We start from the raw sequence: 25,153 nt of genomic DNA, 5'->3' as shown, positions 1-25,153 counted from the left end.
ATGGCTATTTTTGGGTTTCTGAATGGGGGGGGGGAATTCTTCCCACAGAGGCTTAGTAGGCCACTCCTCTAACCAAGCACCTCCCCCTTCCACCCCTTCTTTCCCCTGCTCCATGGCCCCCCACAGTCCCAGGGGATGAAGGAAGCAGACCCTTGAGTATCCTCCCTTAGCTCCCACCCCCTTCTCTTCGAGTATCTGTAGACCTCACCCTCTTAGTTGTCTCTTCATACAGAGCTGGGAAAATGTGGAAATAAATAAAGCCTCGATTAGGCAAGCATCCAAGGTTTGGGGGGGGGGGGGCGGGGGAGGGGTCTGAAGCTCTGTCCCAATCCAGGAATGCCTGAGAATGCGCCGGGAACCTCAGGCAGTCTCTAAGGTTGGAGGCTTCCCACAGGCTCCTTTTCGGTCTGAGCTGACCAGGCGCAGTCAGGGTCCTGGGAGCCCAGAGTCATTCCCACACCAAGACTCACTTCAGGCTGCCAGTCTGCTGTAGGAGGCCTGGCCTACCTCTGCCATCTCCCACATGAGGCGGGAGGGGTCCTTGCTCTTGTCCCCTTTTCTTACTGCTTGATACCTTTCCCAGAGTAGGAGACTAGACCTTAGGAGTATGGACCTGGACCCAGTGCAGGGGCAGCCCTCAAGACTGAACAATGGCCGTTTTTTCCCTTTTTGCTGTGGAAACTCAGTGTTTCTTATTTATTCCACTCTTGAGCCTGGAAAGAGCAATGAGAAGGAGATCTTATTTCCGCCTCCAAGTGAAGGGGTGGGGAGAGAGGAGTGAATTCTGTAGGGAGGAGACTGGGCGGGAAGAGGTTCACAGATATTTTTAGAGACATGGGAATTAAGCAAGCAGGGACATTCTGGGGCCGGAAATGATTTTGTTTCTATCCCAATTTCGAAAGGCCAAATGGGTGGTGGACAGTACAGAGTCTGGAAGCATAGCGCGGCAGGAATCAGATCCAGGGAAAAGAGAACTGAGAATTATGCAGGCCACTTCAATCTCTCTGCTTCCATCTAGTCTGTTTCCATGTTCATGAAAGGTGGGCAAATGTCACTGCTTCACAGCAGTGCCGAGTGGCACCGAGTGAGACGGAAGGCCCCTGGCCACCCCATAGCCTGCTCTCAGTCCCCCTGGCTCTCAGAAGTTTGGGGAGGTGGCAGGGCTGGATGGTGAGGGGTGATGAGCTGACAGCCACCCCACTCCCTTTACTGCTGGTTCTGGTTTGACAATGGAAGAATGAAATGGAATCTAAAATAAGGTTTTTGAATTATCTGCAGGCTCCAATGAGTCAGGCTACCTTAGTTCTTTAAGACCACAAATATGGCCTTAACCGCCTGTGGGGTGCCTCATCCAAAAAGCATCTCTCCACAGCCTCCAGAACAAGCCACACAAATGGATGTAGAAGGCGGAGGAAAAGAAAAAGGGAGACTACAGTGGGCAGCCCTGGATGCCCTGCTATTGTTGATGCAGCATTTCTGGGGTGTGACCTAGTGGAAACTATCAACTGCTTCAAAAAAGTCCACACCTGGACTCAGTAATGTGCCACTGAATGTTTGCTGAAGCATTATATTAAATAAATAATAAAAAAAAAAAACGTGAGAACTTCTTGAATATATGACAGTGCAAAACAGAGTAAGTGAATGAAATGCAGCCACCTAACTGTACCTCAAAGGCAGCAAAGGGGAACTAATGGCCAGAATAGCTATATTAATAATAGATTTATTTTTATGTAAAATAAATATATATAAATTAAATTAAAAAAAATACAACTACACAGCCTAAGAAGATATATAAACCAGAATATTCAACAGATTCTGACCCCTGGGTGGTAAGATTTAAAGGGCCACACTGTTTTTTGTGTGTTTTTTGTGCTTCCCTAATTTTTCGCCATGAGCTTATTTTATTTCTCCCAGGGAGTGGGGACAGGGAGGTCACTGTTTTGCAGCCCATCTCCTACCACTGCTCTCACCTATCCAGGCTTTAACATTTCTTCTACCTACAAGCACTGTCTCCCCCCTTCTTCCAGATGATCCTACTTTGCTCTTCCCTGGAGAGACCCAGAGCTCACTAGCCTGGCCCTGTGGCTGGGCAAAGCACGTGTCTGTCCCTCTTAGCACTTATGCTTCCTGTAATGGCTGACTCCTCTGTTTTCTCAACGATAGACTAAGATTCTGGAGGACAAGGGCCCGTTTTCATCTTTTTTTCCCAACTCCACCATTTGTGGCAAACAGCAAGCAAGCAATAAGAGAATGAATGAACTCAAGCTCTCTCACAATTTGTAAAGTTCCCAGGGAGAGGGTCCTGGGGAAAGCACTTGGTGTGGAGAAAAAGGAAGTAGAACCACACCATGTGGCTCTGGGATAAGGTAGGTCAAGCCTCAGATCTCACTCATGTTATTTTTTAAGGTTGCCAGATTATCAACTAATGAACCTGCCCAGTCCATGACAACAAGGGTCTTATTGTTGGTACAAGTAGGTGACTGGCTCCTATCAGTAAATGGCCTTATTCACCAGAAGGAGATTAGATAAACTGTCTCCTAACTTTTCTAGAACAACAGTCATCATTAACCCTTCTAACAAGACGATTCTGAAATTTCAATCATTGATGAAAGTTACCTTTCTCATAAAAGGCATTGAAGAGATTGTACAAAGTAGATCTAATTCAGGAGAACACACATACATACCCCGACAGGCAGGTGTGCATTCAATACATGCGTGGATGTATACACACATTCAAGTATCCACCAAGAGTTATCTAGACCCCAACTCAACAACATGACCTAGACAAGGCAGAACTGGGCAGAGGACAGAGGAACAAAAATGTAGAACCAAGTAACTGAGAAGGCCACAGGAAACACCAGTATATAACCCCAGTACATGGCCTAACTCCTGAAATGCAAAAGGATGGGTCTCTAGTTAAATAAACATGAATGACTGAACAAGCAGCATGTTCAAGTTCCTGCTAAAACCACAAAAATGACCACAAAGGAGTTTTTAAAAGGTGTAAACTCTCAAGACAAAAAACTGAAGAGAGGTGGTGCAACAGGTTAGGATGCAGCACTGCAAGCTGGCCGCAGCCACTACAGTGCAAGTTCAATCCCTGCCTGCCCCGAGGTGACCCACATGGCGCGGCAGGCCTCTCCTGACCCTCCTGCTGCTCCCCTTGGCAGTGTACTTTGTTGATCTGCCTGTTCTGCTCCCCACTCTGTCTCTGGTGAAGTTTCTCACCATCCCTGCACCTCTGGCCTGTACCCAAGTTCTGTATGAATAAAAAAAAAAAAAAAAGCTGAAGAGAGATAGCAGCTGATGTGAGATGAGATAGAAATTAAATTTTTTAAAACAGGCAGTGGCTGCACACTTGGAGAGTGAGTAAGTAAAGCAAAGGAAGCTTCCAGAGGAAAACCAAGATGGAGCAGGGCAAAGTTGTCGTGAAGTACTAGGAAGCTCAGGGGCTGCAGGCATCTCTGGCCAAGGAGCCCAGTTCCCACAGCAATGACCAGAGGCTGGTTCTCTGGAAAGGCTTTAGACTTGGGGGCAGCAGATACTACTGACGGGAGAAGGGGTAGGAACACCCGAGAAAGCCTGCATCCTCTAGCTCTTCCCCTGCCCACTGGGCTCCCTAGACTAGGGATGAGGGACTATACCTGAGGAGACCCACAGCCCAAGAGAAAGGCCTCCTGAAACTGGCATTCTCCACAGCCAGGAGATGAGAGGATTTGTATCTGGGGACATCTGCGGGTCCTCCCAAAAGTCACCAGTTGGTTCCCTAACTGTCCTAAGGCAAGGCCAACCAACCACTAACCCCTACCCTGTGTACAACACAGTCTCCATTCTTAAATATAAACTCATAGCCAGGGGTCAACACTAATTTGAGAAAGTCTGAAACCAAATAAACAGGAAGGGAACTAAGAAGAAAGCAAGTCAGGCTAGAAACAGAAGAAAACATCAAAATAACTGAAATTATGAGGAAGTATTACATCCATGAGCTATGAATAAGATACTATAAAAAGGAACATACAGAAAACAACAAATCAGCTCTAAGAAGCTAAAAATGATAGCTGGAATAAGACTCAATAAAGATAAGAAAATATGATAGGTAAAATAGGAAAACAAGGGTTTAACCCAAGGTTAATGAACTCTCAGGTATAACAAAGTAATCAAGGGACAACACAACTAGAGACTCAGACCAAAAGAACCAACACCCAAAGAATAAGAATTCTGGCAGTCAAGAAAGGGAAACTGTGGAGGTGGGGGTGGGGAGGGTGGGCGAGGATTAAAACTTTCTGGATCAGAAAGAAAGATCTTTTCATATTGAAAGGTATACAAGCTTCTAGCTCAATGAAAGAAAATAGATCCATCCTAAGGCATATCTTTCATGATATTTAGAACTCAAGGGATAAAGAGAGGCTCTGAAAAAGTTATCAGAGAGAAAATTCCATTCATTTACAAAAGATCAGGAATCTGATCCTTTGTATATGAACTTCGGAACAGCAAGGGTGGAAGTTCAGGACAAAGAACATGTTATGCCTTCAAAATTCCAATGGAAAATTATTGAAAACTAACATACTCTATACAAACAGTCTAACTACCTACCAAAAGTGTGGCTAGGGGAGACATTTTGAGACCTACAAGTCTGCAAACATTTTCTTCCTTTTGCCTTTCTCAAGAGATTTTACCAAATTGAGGGGTGGGAAAGGGAAGAGAGAGGGAGTGGCAGAGTGAGAAAGAGGAAGGAAGGAATGGTTAGAGAGAGATTAATTTTAAAAATTTAGGAGAAGGAAAAAGGGAATTCCCAGGGTGATGACGATAGACAAGGTTAGGTAGAGAGTTTTTTATAGTCCAGGAGAAAAGTCTGTCCAAATTGAAACAAGAAGACAGAAGGCTCTGCAAGGGTTGTTATGTTACCATATGGGAGAAAAAAGGAAAAAAAAAATCTGTGTCCTAGGTATTTGCCCACACTAAAAGAAGCTTTATAATTCTGTCTGAAAACAGAGTAAGATTAGGGTTGGGTAATAGACAATCAAAAAAAAAAAAAAATGAAGGGAGGAGTGATTATCAACTACAAGAAAAAACAAACATGAAAGGTCTAAATATGTGGGTAGGATTAAAGAAGGAAGAAGCTGTGAGTGTGCTGAGCCTTTAGATACGAAGGTGGGGTGTGTGGCAAAGCCATGAAGGTGAAAGAACTAACTCCTTTATACACTTTATGGTGTATAAAACTGATAGATTTCTTTCATAACTCAAGAGGCAGCATTATAAACATGCTATTTTAAAATGCAAAGGTAAGTGCTAAAATTCAATGGTTAAAAGAATTACAAGTGGCCTCCCCTAGAAATAATCTCAAGAGTTAAGTAAGTAAGGACACACTTTGGTATAATCAGCTCGTGGTTCTATATCTGACCTTTTAAAATATGCATGCATATAATTTTTAAAAATTACAGCCCCTGGGCTCTCTCTGGTGGCGCAATGAGTTAAAGCACAGCACTAAGAGGCTAAAACCACTTCCACATGAGTTTGAACTCCGCACCGGAGGTGACCCACATGGCACGGCAGACCTCTCCTGACCAGCTCACTGTTCCCCTCAGTAGTGTTCTTCAGTCGAGCTGTTCTGCTCCCCACTCTGTCTCTGGTGAATCCTCTCGCTGCCCCTGCACCTCTGGCCTGTACCCCAGTTCTGTATGCATAAATAAATACATCTTTTTTAAACAATTACAGCCTCCGTGGTGCCTTCAAAATCCTCATCTGGCCCATTCTCAGCCTTCACATCTGTCAGGGGTACATACTGAGCTATAGAAAGAGAAGTGAGTATGAATTATGTAACCCTGCAAAGTACTACTGCACGGTCAGACCAATGATAATCTAAAAGAGCTCCCAACAGGTCTGCAAGACTCACACCTAAGGATGAACACCTCAGCGATAAGACTCTGGATGCAACTTCTCTTTGGGATATGCTCATATATTATTTTCTTCCCTGGGCAAGACTGTTAGAAATGAAAGGATACTCTTTCCAAGTCGAGACCTCAAAGTGGCCGCAGGTTACCATATTCTCTTCATGCCCCTCCCTTGACAACTGGACCACTCATAGATGCTCTCTAACTACAACACTAAAGTTCATGCAGCAGACCTCTCCCCTCCTCTGTCCCTTGAAATTGCTGCACAGGCAGCCCTCACAGCAGCCTTTAAAAACAACATACATGACCTCTCAGGTGGCTCTTGGACAGATAATTAGACAACAGAGCAGATACATGCTTCTACATCCACTCCATTTCATTTCCCTCCAGGCCTGCTCTGACTGAGCACAGCTCCCTCGCTTCCACTGGGGTCTACACCACAGGACAAAGGGTGCCACCCAGGGAGATATTCTGATAACCACCAAGATGAACATGCATCTTTTCCTAAAAGGACTATAAGAGAAAGAAAAGCAAAAATGGCTGAGTAACCTTAAAGGGAAACTTTCACTTGTCTTTTCCTGTTTTTGAAGGCAGGACGTGCATTTATTTCAGTATCAGAAAGGTAGATAAGAAGCCAGTGACCTGGTCCAGTGGGTCAAGGGAAGGACATGAAGAGAAGGAAAAGAGGTATCAGGGGAACCTTGAATGAAGAACTCCTACCAACCATTTTTTGGTTTCTTTGTCACCTAACTCCCATTCTGGTAAGAAGAGAGATAAGATAAAGGACTAAAATGTTTCTAAACCCACATTTCTAAACCCAATCCTTGACAATAGGACCATCACTGGTGTCATATAAATGACTAAATGTGTACTAGGTACATTCACAACAGTTACTCAATTTCTTAAAGTTCTAGTGTTGACCATGAAACAAACTTTCCACACTATCACAAGTCTCAGAATATGAAACAGGAAGTTGAGTCCACCTCCATGAATAATGTTAAGTCCATGAAAATGATGGCTGTGTGTGCTTGTCATACTTTACACTGTTAACACCGTCTACCTTCAGGGGGGAAAAGGTATGCCCTGGAGAACAGCTGGAAGAAAGCTAGACATAACGTGGGCAATCCAGAGGGAGGGAGACAGGACCGCATGAGGTGATGGGTTATTTCCTGTGAAGAGCTATGACCTGAAACTCAACTCCAGTACTTGCCTCTCCCAGCATAGGCCACCACAACTGCCATAAAGCTCCACTTACAACAGTACTTTTGCCTTTACTGTCATGCCAATGTTTCTAGAGAAATCCATCCTAGGTATATGAATTGTCTTCTTTTCTCTATCTTGGAATGGAGGCCCCAAGTACGAAACCTCATGCACTCTCGACACATATCACGCTGCTCTGCTACCCCAAGTCAAGGTCCACCACCACGGGCTCTTGCATTCCACCTCTCATCCTTCCCATACTCAGCTTTTCTAAGGAGGTTGCGGGGGGGGGGGGGGCAGGACAGAGGCAAAACCCAGTGAATTCTGCCTTTCAAAGTAGGGCTGGGTAGGGAGAAGGACTATAGCAACATGGCACAGTGAAGGGGGCACTGAGCAGGCTGGACTGGCAGCCTTGGTGCTGTAACAACCAGCCATATATACACATTTCCATCCTGCCCACAATGCTGAGCACTGATGCTGAACTTGAAGTTCTATTAGAACTGAAGTGTGTCCGTTTTTTGGTCACTTGCAGCTCATTAAGGGCACTGGCCTGTGCACACAATCCCCACTGTAGGCAATGAGAGCCACTGCACAGAGGCAGAGATGTGCTATGAAACCCACTGCCAGACTACAGAGACCCTTCCTCCACTCTGGATCTGAGTTTCCTCACCTGCCCAAGGTGACCACAGGAGGATCCTTCCAACACCACATTATCTTTACCATTTCCTTTATTCCTTCAGATAAAGGTAGAGCAGCCCCCTAAATGGGACCAGAATATGTGTTATTCAGAATATGTGTTATTCTATAACTGTTAGGGTCTTCCCCTGAGAATGCATGCGCAGAAAAACAGGTCCTTCACACCCAAGTCAAACCTCACCCCACCCCAGTGAATTCTTTCTTTCTTTTTATTTACTTATGCATGTAAGAACTGGGGTATAAGTCAGAGGTGTGGGAGTGAGAACATTCACCAGAGACAGAGTGGGGAGCAGAACAAGTGGCTCTTCTCAAATACTCTGCTGAAGGGAACAGCAGGCAAGACAAGGAGGTCTGCTATGCTCTATAGGACAGCTCCCAGGCCAGGGGTTGAACTCATGCTACAATAGTTGGCAGAACAGCTTGATAGCACTGAGATTTTAACCCCTGTGCCACCAGGGAGGGCCCTCAATTCTTTAGACAGCAGTTGCTTTAAGGGAATACGGGGAGAGAGCCTATCCCATGCCATTTCTCAGTGCTGGCTGGGTATGCTGGGGAGGCTAAATGCACTCAATAGGTGCTAGCAATCCCACAGCTTGAGCACCAGCCCCACTGCAAAGGTGTAAAGACTTCTGTTAGGGTTTGTTCCACTGTGTTGTTTATCCTGCTTTTCAAACATTAACCAGGCGAAGTTCTGGAATCTCTAAGCCAGTAAGAGTATATGGGCCCCAGCTCACATCATGGGAACTGGGCCAGAACAGCCTCACCCACCAGGCCTTCGACCCACAGCTAGATGCAAGAATCCCAGCTCTGCCAGGAAAAACCTTACCATGGGCAAGTGACTGCTCTCCTCACAGAACCATTTTAAGGAATAAATGCAGAATGGTGAAAGCAGCACTGTGGTTGGTACATGGTTTTTGCTTTGCTTGTTTTTTAATGTCTGCTTTTATCAGAGTTGAGTTGCTTCCCAGTAAGCTACACAGCTCCCTGGAGAAGTGAACCTGAGGCTTTTGCTGCTGATATAGTCTCTGGGCCCTTGGACAGCCTCATGCAACCAAGCATCCATATATATCACTTTGCATTTGGGCCTGGGCACTACAAATCACTATCAGATGACCCACCCTTAGCTAGCTGATGGGACAATTCTTCCCAGTGGGGTCTGTGCCATCAGGGATAACCACTGGTGGTCCCATCTTTTTCCTTTCCTTCTTCTACGTACTGCCTTTCTCTTTTCCTGTTTCTAGTGCCTGGTGTCTTATGGCTGATGGTGGCATCCATGAGCACTACCTAGCCATGCCAGCTGAAGAAAGTAAACAGGAGAATAATGATGGGAGAAGGAGGTGACCATGGTCCCTATAGTCACATGGAGTAACACCTGTACCAGAAAGGAGGTGACTCTTCCTACTGATCTCCAGGCCTAGTCTAGGGAGCCACTCTGGCTCTCAGACCTGGGCTATTATCATTAATTCTGTGAAACCTTCCAGGCACAAGTGGCTAACCCTTGTTTGTTCTAGAACACTGCAATATCTCTCTGATCAGATCCTCTGAGAAAGGCTGAACAATGACCCCCAAAGATATTCATGTTCTAATCTCTGGAACCTGTGATGGCAAAAGGAACTTTGCAGGTGTGGCTGAGTTAAGGATCTTGGGAGGTCATCTGACAACCCGATGTAATCATGAGAGAGAGGCAGAGAGAGATTTGGCACAGAGGACAGAAGAAGCAGTGATGAGGGAAATAAGAGGTCATAGGAGAGGAAGGTGCCACAGCTGAGGACTACAGGAGGCCCCCAGAATCTGAAAAAGGCAAGGAAGGCATGGATTTTCCCCTGGAGGCTTCAGAAGAAGCCAGTCTTACTGACACAGACTTTGGCCCAGTGATACTAATTTTGCATTCCTGGCCTCCAGTACCCATGAGAACAATTTATGTTGTATTAAGTCACTGAATTAGTGGCAATTTGTTACAGCAGCCATAGGAAATTAATATACGTACTGTTTTATATTCTATCAGTAACCTGCCCCCAGTTGAAGTCATCTTGAAGTTCACTTTGACAGGCACTAACAGATGTTAGTGAATGAGTGGCCCATCAGTATGCATGTGTACACGGGCCAGACCAAGCCCTCAGGGTATAACGTGAAATACCCCTCTTTGTGACAACCCCACCTGCTCTACCACCATTTCTGGGATTCTGCCAGCAGAATCGTTTTCTGGGTTCAGAGATCCTACCCATCATAAAGGACATATCCATTCCCTCCCTGCCAAAGAAAAGATTCTGAAAAACTGCTTTGTGGTAAGGAAGAGATGAAGACACTAATATAGTAAGCTACTTACCTACAATTAATACATTAAGTGGATCAGCTTATCAGACTTTCAGCACTGGCCATTCCCAGGGAAGTCCAAAGCAAAAGATTCCACCAGGCAGGGCAAGCTGGGAACAGTGACAACCGGTGCCGTTTTGGAGGGACAGTGTAAGGGGAGTCTGATTAGTAAAGGTGAAGGCACTGAGAGAACTTGTGGGTGTCATGCTGCACAGTCACGTATGTGTGAGCCTGTGAGAGCATTTGTGAGTTTTGTGTGCTCACATGTGCACCCACTGGTATGGTACTAGTCACTTGGCTGTTTTTCTGATGGCAATTGCTTGCTGCTGCTTACTCCCATAAAAAAGACACTTTTTTTTTGGACAGTTCTTTCCCTGCTGCCACTTAATTAGTTCTCTAACCAACTATTCCAAGCTGTTCACTTTCTCAATACCCAAAGTCATTGCTCTCTCTGCAGGAGGAAACCACCCAACCCATTAATACAAACACTCACCCTGGAGGCCACAGCTGCTACAAAAAAACCTACCCATGGCTCTGAATATCTCCAACATGGGTGCCAATCACAGGCGATCCTCGGCAATTATCCCAGTGCAGAGCAAGGGTCACAGAACTTCCTCTACCAACTCACTGAAGTGCCTCCAACCACCCCATCACCTCTCTCAATCACTAAAAGAGCTGTGCATACACAAGGGTCAGACAGATGGCATTCAATGACCCACAGGATGTAAAACCAACTTTAGCCTCCTCTGTTAACCGTGGCTGTCTAGAAGTCTCCCTACACAGTAGTTACCAGCGTCACTGGGGAGCCAGAGAGAAGAAGTGGGTATCTCAGCATGCTCACTGTGCTGAGCATAAGCAGGTAGCTGATTATTATGTTGCTGTCCTGACTCACCACTTGCATCAATGGGAGGGGAGGGGAGCACACTGGACAGACCCAGTGGGCTAAGAAAGGAACCCATCACTCAACCTGAGGTCACTAAATTTTCTCAGTATGATCTAAAGTAAAAAAAGGTAGAGTCAGAAAGAAAGGTCTTTCTGAAACACAACAGAAGCTCAAAAACTGAACAGTTGAGGAAGAGGGAGACAGATGCCACCACTAGGTCACACAATGTGTACTGAGCTTCTACTACACCCTGGGTATATTCATGTTTATTAATTATTTAATATTATAATCTACCCCAGTGAGGTGCTCACTTGCCTACAGAGGAAGATCCATTTGGAAATAAGTATTCTACAGATAAGGTACAGAGGTAGAATCATGCCTAATCTGGACTCACCAGTAGTGGTACCTATGTCTTCTCTTGATTTTTTTTAAAAAGATGTATTTATTTATGCATACAAAAACTGTGGTGTAGGCCAGAAGTGCAGGGAGTGAGAGCATTCACCACACAGAGTAGGGAACAGAACTGGTGGATCTACTGAAACACACTGCTGATGGGAGCAGCAAGTGAGACAGGAGAGGTCTGTTGCACCATATGGGTCACCTCCCTGGCCAGGGAATGAACTTATGCTACAGTGTCTGCAAACAACTTGATAGCTCTGTCTTTAACCCCTAAACCACTAAGGAGGTCCCTTCTCTTAAGGTTACCTGTAGAGTCTTCCTATTCCACCTGGTAGGTAGTTATTTGTTCCCTTACCAGACGTCTTTACCCACTCATTCTTGAATGTCTTTCTCTAACTTCTTTCATCTACAAGGCTCACGTTATCCATGTAAAAAACTCTAACACTGGAAGCACAGAACACACACACACACACACACACACACACAAGACTCATGCCTCTGTATGTAAAAACAGCTCTTTCCTGCTCTAGCCAGTCTGGTCCCCAGAGGATAGCCCACAGACTGGAAACAGGCAATCAGGAAACATGGCTACTTACCTCATGCCTATTAGTTGAGATTATGCTACCCCCTGCACTGAATTTCCTCACTCATAAAACAGAGGGTCTGGATCAGGTCATCTCTAGAACTTTATGGTATAACCTCCAGAAGTCCGCACTGTTCATTATCCAAATAGCCCCTTGATTAACCACTAGTGGTTTCCACCCCTATTGCTCAACATAAGAAATGCAGCCTGGCTAGCAAGCTGAGTTGTAAATGACAAGTGCTGAACTCTGCACTTTCCAACAGAAACCAGACTCAAATGTTTTAATGAGTGGGTATCCCCAAACTCTTCCACAACTTACTGTTAAGAGGAGAATGTAGGGAAGGGACTTGAAGTTCAACTGTGGTCTCTAGAAAACAAAATCTATACTGGAAGTCCCAGAGAGACACTATAAAATGTTCCCACATCTGCACACTTCATTCTAATGGATGATGTCTCACAAGTCAATGAATCAAATGGAAGGGAAAAGGTGCAAGGCACCTGTAAGCAAACTGCCCTAACGTTCACTGAGGATCTCTAACCTTTTGACAGCAGGACTCTGTCAGCTGGAAGAGTTCCCAGCCCCACCAGGGTTCATCTACACATACCTTGCTCACTCACAGTTAACATTTCAAAATAACTTGCAGTTGGCTCAAAGACATTCTAAGGTAAAGTGGCTTATAGGTAGCCCAGAGGCTATGCTGAAGGGTCCTTTCCAGTACCCACCTCTTACCCCATCATCTATTTCCTGCTGCCAAGAGATTTCAACCCCACCAGGACTGCACTGGCACCTCATCTTCAGCCAAGAAACCTTCACATCTATTTATGTATTTACAGATTATTTTTAATCTTTGAAATATTCAAGAGTCATTGAGGAATTATTTGTTATACCTCCCAAAGAGGTGAAAACTATTTTTGGTAATCATGTAATGATGGAACGATGGACGCAGAAAACTCATGACCAGAAAACTAAAGTACTGGAGGGTAAAAAAGCTTTAGCACCCCGAAATCACATTCTAAACACTCCTTGACAGGTGTTTAGTTGGCTGCCCCTTGATTCTAAACTGCGCGATGCCGACAGACAGCCCCCTGGACCTTGACTGAGTCCCCAGTGGCCCCTCCCTGCCTCCAAGCTATCCCCCACCCCTTCCTTAAAACGTCAGCCCCTGAAGAGACCTAATGGTTTACCTAGAATGATGAATGCTGCTTACATGTCAGTCAACATTGGCAAAACATTGACTATGTTCACAAATGCTTAAACAAGAAATTTTTCTCATTTTGGAAAAGTTAATTACATGCTTGACATAAGAAGAGCTACAAACACATGGACTGGGCCTATGCAGCACCTGTATAATTACGCTGCAGGAGGTGGTCCACCCGGTCTGAGCATGTTGTGAGTGTGTACTGGTGTGGGAGGGAGGAGTTGAAATTACTTTGTATCTTCAACTAAGCAGTACCTGCTTGGGTCAGTTGTATGACTCTTATATATTAAGCTTCCCTGTAGAAGGCTACTTAAAGACAGAGGTCTCCCAACTAAAAAAAAGTTATGACAACACAGAGACCCCAGTGGAACACGGGATATCTACAGAGCGGGGGGGGGGGGGGGGGGACCTCTTTCACTGTCCCCATCTTGCTCAAAGGGCTGATGTAAGGATGAACACACTTCAGAATTGCAAGTCATTTGTAAAAACCACCATTCATACCATGGCAAGCACAGAACTTGGAAAGAGCAACTGACAGGACGAACAACAGAAAACTCAGGCTTACAGGATGGCCTGCCAACCCCAAGACATTCCAACAGAGGGAAAAAAGGCAGAGTGGTGCCCCACTCAAGGCTACTCAGGATAGGAAGAAGAGGGGCCCTGGTAGCTCAGGGGTTAAGTCTCACACTATCAAGCTATCACCAGTCACTGCGGCATAAGTTTGATACCCCGAGCTAACACACATGGTGGGTTAGCCCAATAACTGTCTCACCTGCTCCTCCCCTTGGCAGTGTATTTCAAAGTAGATTCTCCTATTCTCACCCACTCTGTTGTTGGTGAACCCCTTCACCCCCTACACCTCTGGCTTACACCCCACTTCTTGTACGCATAATTAAACAAAAATAAATATTTATTTAGAAAAGCAAAGAAACAGAGGAAGTAGATTCAAACCCACATTTCCTAGACATGCAAATCAACACTCTCCTTGGGCTCCCAGCACCTTTTTGAAAAGCAGGGCCTGTCTCAGGAGGGCAAAACTTGTGAATAAATACCAAGGCTAAACATGACAGATATAAAAATAAATCGAAAACATGACATAACTAAGCTGTAAAATATCTTCTCTGGTTTCCCATCATACTCCTATCCTTTAAACACAAAGGTCCTCTGCTCCTTAGGAAGTTTCTCCATTTCTTGTACCGTCACAGAGACTAATTCTTCATTGCTCTGATTTCTGTTCATCTCTAACCGTATGTTCTTATGTGTGGATTGCAGGCTTGAAGTCAATTTAGTTCAACAAGAGTGCTTTCCTCAAGGTTCTATGCTATCACCTGCTGATCAGCAAAGTTACCAATGAATCAGACCACTGCTGCTTAGGAAGGCCCAAGCAGGGGGGCAAAGCCAAACCTTAAAGTAAGGGTTCTCAACTGTGAGCACTCCCCAAACAGCCCTGGATTGTTTGTGTGAACTGTGGATTCCTGCGCCAGCCCTGGGGCGACTCTTAACACAGGGGAATGTCTAAAAAAGAATGGCTAAGGAGAGAAAGGGGTAAATGCTCGGCTGCAGAGGCGGCCCTGAGCAGCAGCTCCCAAAGGCAGAGGCCCCTCTGTGATGTCCCTCCTCTGTGCTCTCCTACAGCTGGGTACCTGGGGGTGTCCTGGGCTTTGCCACACAAAAGGTAGCCAAAACTGACCAAGAATGAGGTGGGCAAAGGTCCTGGCCCTGATCCGAGCAACCTCCCAGACTCCATCCTACAGGAAACAAACCAGAAAGGAGCCAGAATCCTAACCCGTTATCATTCCATATCCTCTGAGGAGCATTCAGACCCAGCCTACCAATTACACATGAAAACTGACACCCCGTAACTATTCTGGCTGGGCTTTCACATCCTGTGAGGCTGACAAACTCAACTCTGTCCCCGAAAAAGGCAAGTGCCCCAAGAGCTAGCAAAGTTTTTCCCTATTATGTCTAGGAATGTGAGCCAAGCTAAAGGTCCTTGGCGTGGTATCTACAATCATGTAGCTCTGATCTGTCCTGACTCAGAAGTCAAGGCTGAGGAGGGAGCATCACATAGAAGACCACTCCTATTACCCCACATCTGCCACAGACGTGGGGTACGAGCTCTTTAGGGTCTGTTGTCTCAGAGTAGCAGTCAACTGTTCCAAAAAAAAGAGGGAACAGACTGACACAAGCTCCAACATGGGTCAACTTGTGAACAATGTATTGAGTGAACAAAACCAGACAGACACTAAAGGACTAATACTTCATGAACCCACTTCTCGGAGGATATTTACAATTCATCAAGGTGGAAAGTTTGAATGGTGGCTGCCACGGGCTAGCGGAAGACGGTGGGAAATTAGAAGTTAAGGGGTTCAGAGTTCCAGTTTTGTGAGATGAGGAGTTCTGCAGATGAACAGTGGTGTTGGTTACAGGATACGAACTTGGGCTAATGGCACAGAACTACACTCTTTAAATGATTAAGATAGTAAAATTTGTTACATACACTTTACTGTAATTAAAAAACAAAAACACTTAGATGTTCTTCTGTCTTGCTTCCACGAGGAAAATGGAAAACAGGAAAGAGACCCAGATACCCAAGTGCAGTCCCGCTGTGGAGCCCAGACACCTCTTGACCCAGCATTTTCCACCTGCAATTTGGGAGTTTCTGCTTCCCTTCTGGATTATGTACTTTTCCAGGAAAGCCCTCTGATCACTTATGGATTCTGATAATACCAGCACCTTAGCTAGTCCCCAGACATTCAACGAAAAGTAGAAAGAGCTGGCATAACAATTAGCAGCATTTAATGGAGTGAGGGAAGGTAGCAGTTCAAGTTTCTAGAGCCTTCACTCCATCTACTCCTGAAAAACCGTTAAGCCCAGCCACATTGCTCAGACTCCCACTTGTCTGTGAGTCTGCCCTGAGCCCACCTCACCTCAGCTTGCATTTGGGAAATTTTTTTCCTTTTTTGGGTATTTTGCCTCTCTTCCCCACCCACCAGTTACAGGGTATGTGGGTGTATTGAGAAAGAAATTTCCCAAAAAAGGAAAAGTGATTCCCAAAGGTTAGTCTCATCACAGAGCTGCCGGAAGAGAGAGGCAGCAGTTGGCCGAGGTCCTTGCAGAAGTCCCCAAGCAGAAAGGCCTCTCGGAGCAGTCCTGAGGCAGAAACTGGTGGGGGGACTGTAGCCTCCTCATCCCTAAAGACCCAACCCAGGGAGCTTTCCCCCACTTTGCTCTCTGAAGCCTGGGGAGAAAGGAGGGGAAGGGAAGCAACCTCCCTTCTGCTGAGGAACCTCCGAGAGCTGCAGTAAAAAACTTTCCTAATCTCTCTCTCAGAAGCACCCTGGGTCCCAGTATCTTTCTTTTCCTGCCTGGTCTCCTCCTCCCAAGCTGGAAGCAGAAATTCTGCTGCAGTGCATTTAAGTTGGTTAGTTCAACTCAACAAATATTTACTAGGTTTGTGCCACCCAAGTTCCAAACTAAACAATGCAGAGATAGACCAAGAATTATCAGGAAGCCCAACAATGAAAAGAAAGTCAGAAGCTGGTTGGTAAAAGAACATTTAAACAAATGCAAGCAAATAATATTGTATAAAAGTCAAGCAACAATTTGAAACAGATTGTGACTAAGTGTAGAAGGAACAGCCCAGCCATAAAACACTACATTTTATTACAGGCAATAGATTAGCTACAGAGGCCTGGGGTCCGATCAGGGGGAAGGTGAGAGCTGGAGCTAAATTTGGCAGGAGTGGCAGGATTAGTGGTGTGATTAGTGCTTTGATCAGCACAGGCTGCTCTAAGCTGCTGTTTTTAGAGACCAACACCAAGCTGTGTCACTAAGACAACACAAGAAGGGATCATCACACCGACACAAGAAGGATCATCACACAGACACTGGTCTGAGCATACTGCCCAAAGCAGTGTTTATATGGTCCCTAGGTAAGAGACACAAGCATTTAAGCTAGCCCTGTGGTGGCCTGATGTGCAGGTCACACCCCAAAGAAACCCACACTAGGCAGAGGCTCCCCTCTACAGGACCTATGGTACTCGCCACACTTGCCTACAGGCTAACCCTGCACCATCACCTCCCTCACTCCCAGGAACTCTGACCAGTGAGTCCTTCCACACATCAAATTTATATTTCAATTTTTAAAAGAAAATTTAAAAAATTAAAAGCCACTGACACAAAATTTCTCAGTCTCAGCATTGCTGACATTTGGGGCTGGATCACTCTCTTTTGCTCCGTAAGATGTCTAACAGCATTCCTGTCCTCCACCCCCTAAATGCCAGTAGCAACCTCCTTCAACCCCCCTTCAGTTGTGAGAATCAAAGATGACTCCAGACATTGTCAGTAGGCTGTGGCAGGCACAATGGCCCTCGGCTGAGGACTGTGACTCTGCTTTGAGGTACCAAAAGGGAGAACTAGCATGGCTGGATCTGGAAAAAAAATCTGCTCCAGGTTTCAGTACTCTGTGACCAGGTCAGGACAGGGCTAGATTTCAGGGAGGCTCACCACTGAGGTAGAGTTTCTCTAGATAGTCCACCTGGGGGAGCAGGCAGGAAGAACAAGCCCTGATACAGAGCAATGGAGTGGGAGAGGTCCCTCCTATAAGGACTCCCACCTCCAAGCCCCACAGCAATGACAGCCAACACTGACCACTGAGCACTGGCACCACACTGCCTCCTACTATGTGTCCTCAAGTGCAGTCTGCATCTTCCTTGAGCTTTCCTTACACAAACGGAAAATCTTCAGAAATTAACTTCAAAGTATTTCATGCACTTTTTTTCCCTAGCAATAACAATATTTAATTCCCTGGAGGTAGTAGTGTGTGCTGCACTTTCCCCAGTTTGGGTGATCAGCACTGTTCCATCAGGTTATTCTCTTCAGCTCCGAAGTATCTGCCAGAAAGTATCCCATGGCGAAAACCTCTGAACTCCAGGCATCCCTCAATGCCTTCTCTGTGGTCCCAGGTTTTCCTGGGGCTTCTTTTTTTAATCATATTGCTAGCACAGTCCCACCTCTGCCCTAAAAGCACATGAAATACCACCCAACAAACCAACATCCAGGTTGCTGGGAGAACAACTTGTACCGCAAGGTGTCAGTACTCATGGCCCAACAGTCTCAGTTATTTAGGAGCGGCTCTTAGGATGCAGCATGCGCTCTGCGTTTGTGCTGACACAAAGGCGTTCCAGTAGCCACCCTCTTTGTGCTTGTGCAACTGAGCCGAAGGGAATAATGGATTCTGCTGGACTCCAGTTAGACCTAAAGAAAGATTTCCTGACCAGAATAATCGGTCTCCAAGGAAAGTTCAGGAAGCTCTTTTTTAGGATGGATCATGGCCCCAGCCCAGCCTGGATGTAATCCAGTGACCTGATGAGGCCCCTTCTCTATTGTTAGTGTTCATGAGGCTTAAGAACAGGTCAGTCAGGCACAAGGAGGACAAAGTAAACCTCAAGGTTCTTAGGAGCCCAGCTCCCACCCCAGGGCTACTGTCCATATAACCACCAAGCTGGAAAGACACAGAGGGGGAGTGTTGCCTCCAGGCCTGGTTTCTTTCCCCCAAAGAAATGAGTGGCCTGCTCTTACCTCTAACAAATTCTACCACCTCTTCAGTACTCACTCCCAATCAGTCACCTCAAACTACTCTGGTCTACAGATGTTCCCATAGCAAAGCACTCTGTATGAATATATTGTATAAGTATGCTTGCCAGAAAGAGTAAGAAGAAAAAAATTTTAAAGAAGGAACTAATGAGACACAACTACAATTCATCTTAGAAACAAGAGACAGTACCACATCACAAAAGATTAGGACTCAAGTGTGAAAATGACCCAGTACTGCCTATTCACATAAGTGAGTAACTACTCTAAAACCCCAGTGTCCCATCAGTCTAGAAAGTCCTCAGAAAGAACCACCTTCCCTGTTTCCCCTTCCAGAACTCTGCTTTCCACACCCGTGCTCAGATCATCCACATCTGATACTTTAGAAAGCTTAGAAAGCTTGGTCAAACTTTAGTTAGGAAACACTAATTTCCACAGAGACAAAATAGGTGTAAAAAAGGCCATTCCACCTTGGTGGGTTTGGGTTTGTCTCTGGACCAACAGTAGTAAATACTTATCAAGAAAACCAGGTGGGTGGCAGGGTAGGAAGGAGTCTGTTTGCCCCAGCTCAGTAACCAGAAGAACTCAGACCCCATGACTAGGAAGGTCTCTAAAGTAAGTCAGCTAAGAAAATTATACCAAGATTGAACTGGACAAGTAAAATCAATGGCAGCACCAGAACAGCTTGGGTGTTCAATCTGTACCCCTACCTACTCCCCCCTCCCCCACCTCTCAAGTGTACAGCCTGTTCTTTCCTCTTCTACATTTACTCTGGCCACGTCTGACACTGTCACACTTGATCAAAAGTGATTTCCGGCCCTCCCTGGTGGCGCAGCGGGTTAAAGCACTGCACTACGAAGCTTAGGCCACTTCCTCATGAGTTCGATTCCCGCCTGCCCCGGAAGAGTCCACATGGCGTGGCAGACCTCTCCTGGCCCGCCCGCTGCTCCCCTCAGCAGTGTGCTTGGTCGATCTGCCTGTTCTGCTCCCCGCTCTGTCTCTGGTGAATCCTCTCACCCTTCGCATCTCTGGCCTGTGCCCCAGTTCTATGTGAATAAATAGATAAATCTTAAAAAAAAAAAAAAAAAAAGCTGATAACCCCATATCAGTTTCCAAAGTTCATTAAAATCAGAAAATTTAAAAAAAAAAGTGATTTCCTGCTCACCACTTACTCTCTCCCATGATCACTGAAGAGGCCTCAAATCAAAGACCTGGCTTTTCAGGGCCATCTCACTAAGTCCTTAAAAAATTCCAGACACCCAAATAGAAGCCCAAACATGAACTCCAGCTGCTGTGTTCACAGACAGCACAAATGTAGCAAAAACAAAGGGCCTTGGCTAGAGTCCGGGAGTGGGTGGAGGACACTCACCATCTCATCCAGGGCATAGCGCAACAGGCCATGCTCATAGAGGATGAAGAACCGCCGCTGCCATTTCTGCAACAGAATACAGAACGGATGGTTAGGAGAGTCTGGCCCTGAATCTCTGCTTGCTGAGCCCCCATCTGACCAAACCACATCTAAAGAATGCCAACTCCAGAACTTCCATTCTGGGAGCAGATGGCAGGAAAAGAGGGACCCCAGGCAGAAGAATGGTGATTTGTTGGCCAGGATTAGGCCAGGGAGTAGCCCAAACCATTCAGTGTACTTCCATACAAGTTACTGACTGAGACTTAAAAAGATTTTTTTTTTAATTTGTAAGCTCCTCAGGAAGAGAAACAATATCTTGGTCACCTCTCTGAATATTTTCTGTATCCCTCACAGGGCTTTTCACATAATATATACCAATGTTCGTTTGATGAAATGCCAGGCATTGATACCCTACTTTCAAAAAAAAGGGGTTGTTTCATGAGAGTAGGAGACTGGGGGAAGAGGCCTGGGTGCCACAATTCATTGAGGAGTCAGGGACTAACACAGATATATACTGAAGCATGAACCATAAAGAACGATGGCCAGGAAGTGACCAACCTCTCTGGTCAAAGAAAAGCTGCGTCGCTAAGATCCACTCCAGGGCCAGGCCACTGGGTGCCAATGGCACTGACAGCAGAATAAAAAGGCCCATGAGAGTATACACCTTCATGGGAGAGACGAGGAGTGCCTAGAACATGAGACTACTGGTCCCTGAATCCCAAAGATCATCATGAGAATCCATGACCTATTTTCAACATTTCAAAAAGTCAAAAAAAAAAATCATACTTTTAGTGGCAATAAGGTTACAAGCACTAACGAAAATACCATGTCTCTGCTTTGGGTCAGAATTATATCACTTATAATAATGATTTTTCCCATCAGAAGCCTCAAATAGCAATTCTGTTTGACCTAAATATTAAACAGGAAGGGGGCTACTTTCCTCCTACCTTGGTAGCAGGGACAGGACAAATGGCTTTGAGAAAAGGACATGGGAAAGTCTGGTTCCTTGCTGGGGGTCTAGGGAGAGGGGTCTAGAATATTTCCAAGGACATTTCCAAGGTTCTCATGTCTTTGTAGTCAGTGCCCATTCCAAAAGGAACCCCAAAGATCCCAGACACACAAGACAAGGTCTGTGGACTGGTGGCAGCATGCAGCAAGAGACAGGGTCAAGGAGTGCCACAGTAGCAGGGGAAGGAATCAGAATTCTAGCAATTTACAGGGGCTCAGCAGTAGCACCCAGAAGAGAACACTGGCAAAGGGATAATGCTGGTTTGCCCATCTATCCTCTGCAGCTCAGACCTGCAAAATTTAAAAAAATGATTATTTTTCCTTTAGAACCTATGAGTTTATCAAATGGGAATTCCCTGCTGATCCTGCCATCAAAGGATCCACTTGTGATCTTCCCATCTCCCTCTTCAATTCTGCTAGTATGCCCTTAGATGAGGCCCTCTTCATTCTTTCTCACCTCAAGAATTTGTGCTTACCCGAGACCGATGCACTGGATTGTCAAAGTCGGTACCATCAGGAGCCAGGAGCAGCCAGCCACCATAAATGGGTTTTGCCTGGAGAAGAAAAAGGAGGTCAGGGCATCAGCAGCCTTGAACCAGAGAGTCAAGATCATGACAAGTGCTTGCTGGACATAGAAGTCACTTCTACTCAACACAAGCCATGCATCTCACTCCACAGCTACAGGGAGTCTCCAACGAAGTTGTTGGACAACAAGATGCTCATGGAAGGTCTGTAGCCTCTGGCATGGGGAGAGTAATACAAAACCCTAGCACAGTCTGAAATATTGCAGAACACAGGAACTGCTAATAAATGGATGCCTCCCTTAAGTTCTTAGGCCACCAATATCAGGGGAGAAATGGTATTTTCTTCTATGAGTGTCAAGATGTGCCAGGCACTAATTTACCACATAAAGAGCACAGTCAAAAACTCTTACCCCAATGGCACAAAACGGCCTGGAGGAAAGACACTATGTAGTGATTAAAGCTATCACAGGCCAAAGAATCATCACCTGACAGTGTGACCTTGGGCTAAAAACCCTTTGAGTTTCAGTTCTCCCATCTGAAAGATGAGGATGATTATAACTATACCTATACCACATAAAGTTTATGTGAGGACTAACAGATAATACAAGTAAAACACAGCACAGGAAAGCAAACAGGTATGACTTACTAAGGAAAACAGAATTACCACACGACCCCAAATTCCACTCCTAGGAACATACAGACAAGAAAATGGAGAACAGATGATCAAACAAAAAGATGTACGTGAGTTTTCATAACAGCACTACTCACAATTACCAAAAGGCGGAAACAACCCCAATGTCAATCAACAGATAAATGAGTAAATAGAATGTGGTTCAGCCACACAGTGAAATATCAGTCATCAATAAAATATATATATATATATATGAAGAGGGCCTTCCCTGGTGGTACAGAGGGTTATAAGAAGCTAAAGTCACTTCATCATGAGTTAAATCCCTGCCTTGGAGGTGACCCACATGGCGTGGAAGACCTCTCCTGACCCGCCTGCGACTCCCTCAGCAGTGTACTTCGTCAGTCGGCCTGTTCTGCTCCCCACTCTGTCTCTGGTGGGTGAATCCTCTCACTGACTCTACACCTCTGGCCTGTATCCCAGCCCTGTATGCATAAATAAATAAATCTTTTTTTAAAATATGAAGAACCATATACACTACAACACAGATGACCCTTGAAGACATGATGCTAAGTCAAAGATAGTTACAAAAAAAACCCAAGATGATTCTACTTATATGAAGTGCCCAGAACAGACAAATCCAGAAACAGAAGGCAGATTAGTGGTTGCTAGGGGTTGGAGGGAGAAAGAAATGGGAAGTGATAGCTGACAGGTATGGGGTTTCTTTTGGGGGTGATGAAATGTTCTGGAATTAATGAAGGTAATTGCATGACCTTATAAATATGTTCACAACTACCCAATTGTTCTATCTCAAAATAAGTATGAGGAAAAGACAACAGTGAGTGTCTGGGCTGTGTTTAATAATTGTTAACTACCATTATTATTTACATCCAAAGAGTCCTCCTTCCCCCCAAAGATCCTGTAGTGGGAACACAAAAAGAATGAAAAGACCTAGACAGACATTCTGGCTCCACCTCCCTTCTCAGCCACACCCAATTGGTGAGAAGGACTGGAAAGGCACAACTGACCTTCTACCCTTTGGAGGGCAGTTAGCAAAACCCCAAACTCTCTCACTGCTATTTACACAGGTAGAGGGGTCCTGGGTCCACTTTAGGGGGCTTCTTAACATGTTTTTTATTCAATACTCTAAACTGAAAGGCTTCTTCACAGCACCTTATTTTATAGCTGTGGAATCTATGACTCAAGAGAGAGAAGGTCACACTTGCCAGAGGTCACAGAACACCAAGGAGAGCCAAGAACACTTTCTTTTCTTGGCTTCTGCAGGATCCTCAAGACCCCCAAGGGAAGCACTGTTTTTTTTTCCCATGAATGTGGACAAAGCAGGTAAGAGGGACCTCAGGCAAGGGATATGGAGTGGGTAGGAGGAAGTGAGAGATTGACTCCCATCAAATTCAGGGCTGGGGGTGGGCAGGGAAGCAGGGATTAAAGGAACAAAACTCACAAGGGCCAAGAATATGGGGAATGAATTTTTGCCTAAGAAAACAGAAGCAGCGGGAATAGAGGTCTGTATTTTCAGCAAGCACCAATGCTACCCAGCCACCCCCTAGGCAGGCACTCCATTGGGCCTCTTTCCCAGCACCACTCAGAGATGTGCACACTCATCAGATACCATAAAAGCCTCACACAGGATGGGGAGGAAGGGAGGTAAGACAAATCCTTTACCTTGTGTGTTTCCTGGGCCAGATAACTTCCCCATTTTGCTTCTTAGTCTGCAGTTCCCCAACCTATGAACTGAGGTCAGGCCACAAAACCAGGTCCACTCCACTTCTCTCTAGCTGTTTACACATCAGCTCTTAGTCTCTGGCTGGAGGGCACTGGGGCAACTTCACGTTATCAATCGCATCACCCTCACCTTTCCTCAAAGGAGGCAGTAGGTCTTTAGGGACTAGTACATGTCTCCTAAGAACAGTTATTCTCAATCAAGCCCACCGCCAGCAACATTACTCTTTCAACAAACATCTGCTCAGGCCTACTGTGTGCTGTAGCCAGCCAGAACTCCCCTCAGGTGCAGCTTCCTTCACAGATCACCCAAAAGGAAACCCTGGGGTGAGCAGGGTGATAAATCTGGGCCAATGAAGAGCACGGGACAAGAGGCAAGTGCTGTGGGAGGAAAAGCTGCCACATTCCATCAAAAACATTCACCAAAGCAAATCTATAGTGCCAGAAAATGGGTCACTGGTTGCCTGGGGATTGGGGGATGGGGATGGAAGGCTGGGGTGGAGGGGTATGTGACAGCTAAGGGATACAAGGTTTCTTTCTGGGATAATGAAAATGTTCTAAAATTGATTGTGGTGATGTTTGTACTACTCTGGGAATACACTAAATATCACTGAATGGTACATTTTAAATGGGCCAATTATATAGTATGTGAGCTCTATCTCAGTAAAGCTACTTAAAAAAAAAAAGTCACTTTACCAAGGCCTCTGTCAGGCTATGGGAAAGCAAAGATAAGTAAAAGAATGTTCCTACCTTCGGGGCACACAGTCCAAAGGAAATGTAAACTAATGTGTGTTGTTCTCACAACTCTAAGCATTGGGATCGTCATGGAAGTGTTCAGGTGATTCTGCCCCCAGCCGGACTTGGGAAACTTCATTCAAAATGATAGGGACAAAGATTTCAAAGGACAATGACCTGCTCCACTGGTTTGTAGGAAGGGAACCAGAATGTGCCAGACACAGAGGTCAGAGAAGAAACAGGAAGCAGTAGGGACAGGTTAGACAGGGAAGAACAAGGTCAGACAAAGGGATACAAAAAAGGTGCCTACGCTGGATGACTATAATGCATCTGCTGTGCAACTCGAGGGCC

General features: G+C 45.5%; 1 protein-coding gene across 8 annotated transcripts in view; it reads right to left on the bottom strand.

The window, feature by feature from the left end:
* MPRIP (myosin phosphatase Rho interacting protein) overlaps positions 1-25,153 on the bottom strand; it is a 124,026-nt gene that overhangs the window by 72,043 nt on the left and 26,830 nt on the right. For all 8 annotated transcript variants that reach the window (XM_012726212.1, XM_012726216.1, XM_012726214.1 and 5 more), the window contains exons 2-3: positions 21,652-21,729; positions 20,129-20,194 (exon numbers count right to left, since the gene is read on the bottom strand). In XM_012726212.1, coding sequence (XP_012581666.1) covers positions 20,129-20,194; positions 21,652-21,729 — 144 coding nt within the window. The remainder of the gene's footprint in view (positions 1-20,128; positions 20,195-21,651; positions 21,730-25,153) is intronic.

The sequence above is a fragment of the Condylura cristata genome, unplaced genomic scaffold (genome assembly GCF_000260355.1).
Source record: "Condylura cristata isolate star-nosed mole 26May11 unplaced genomic scaffold, ConCri1.0 scaffold00017, whole genome shotgun sequence".
NCBI lineage: Eukaryota > Metazoa > Chordata > Mammalia > Eulipotyphla > Talpidae > Condylura > Condylura cristata.
Note: the sequence above shows the minus strand (reverse complement) of the source record. Positions and strands in the feature narration are given on the sequence as shown.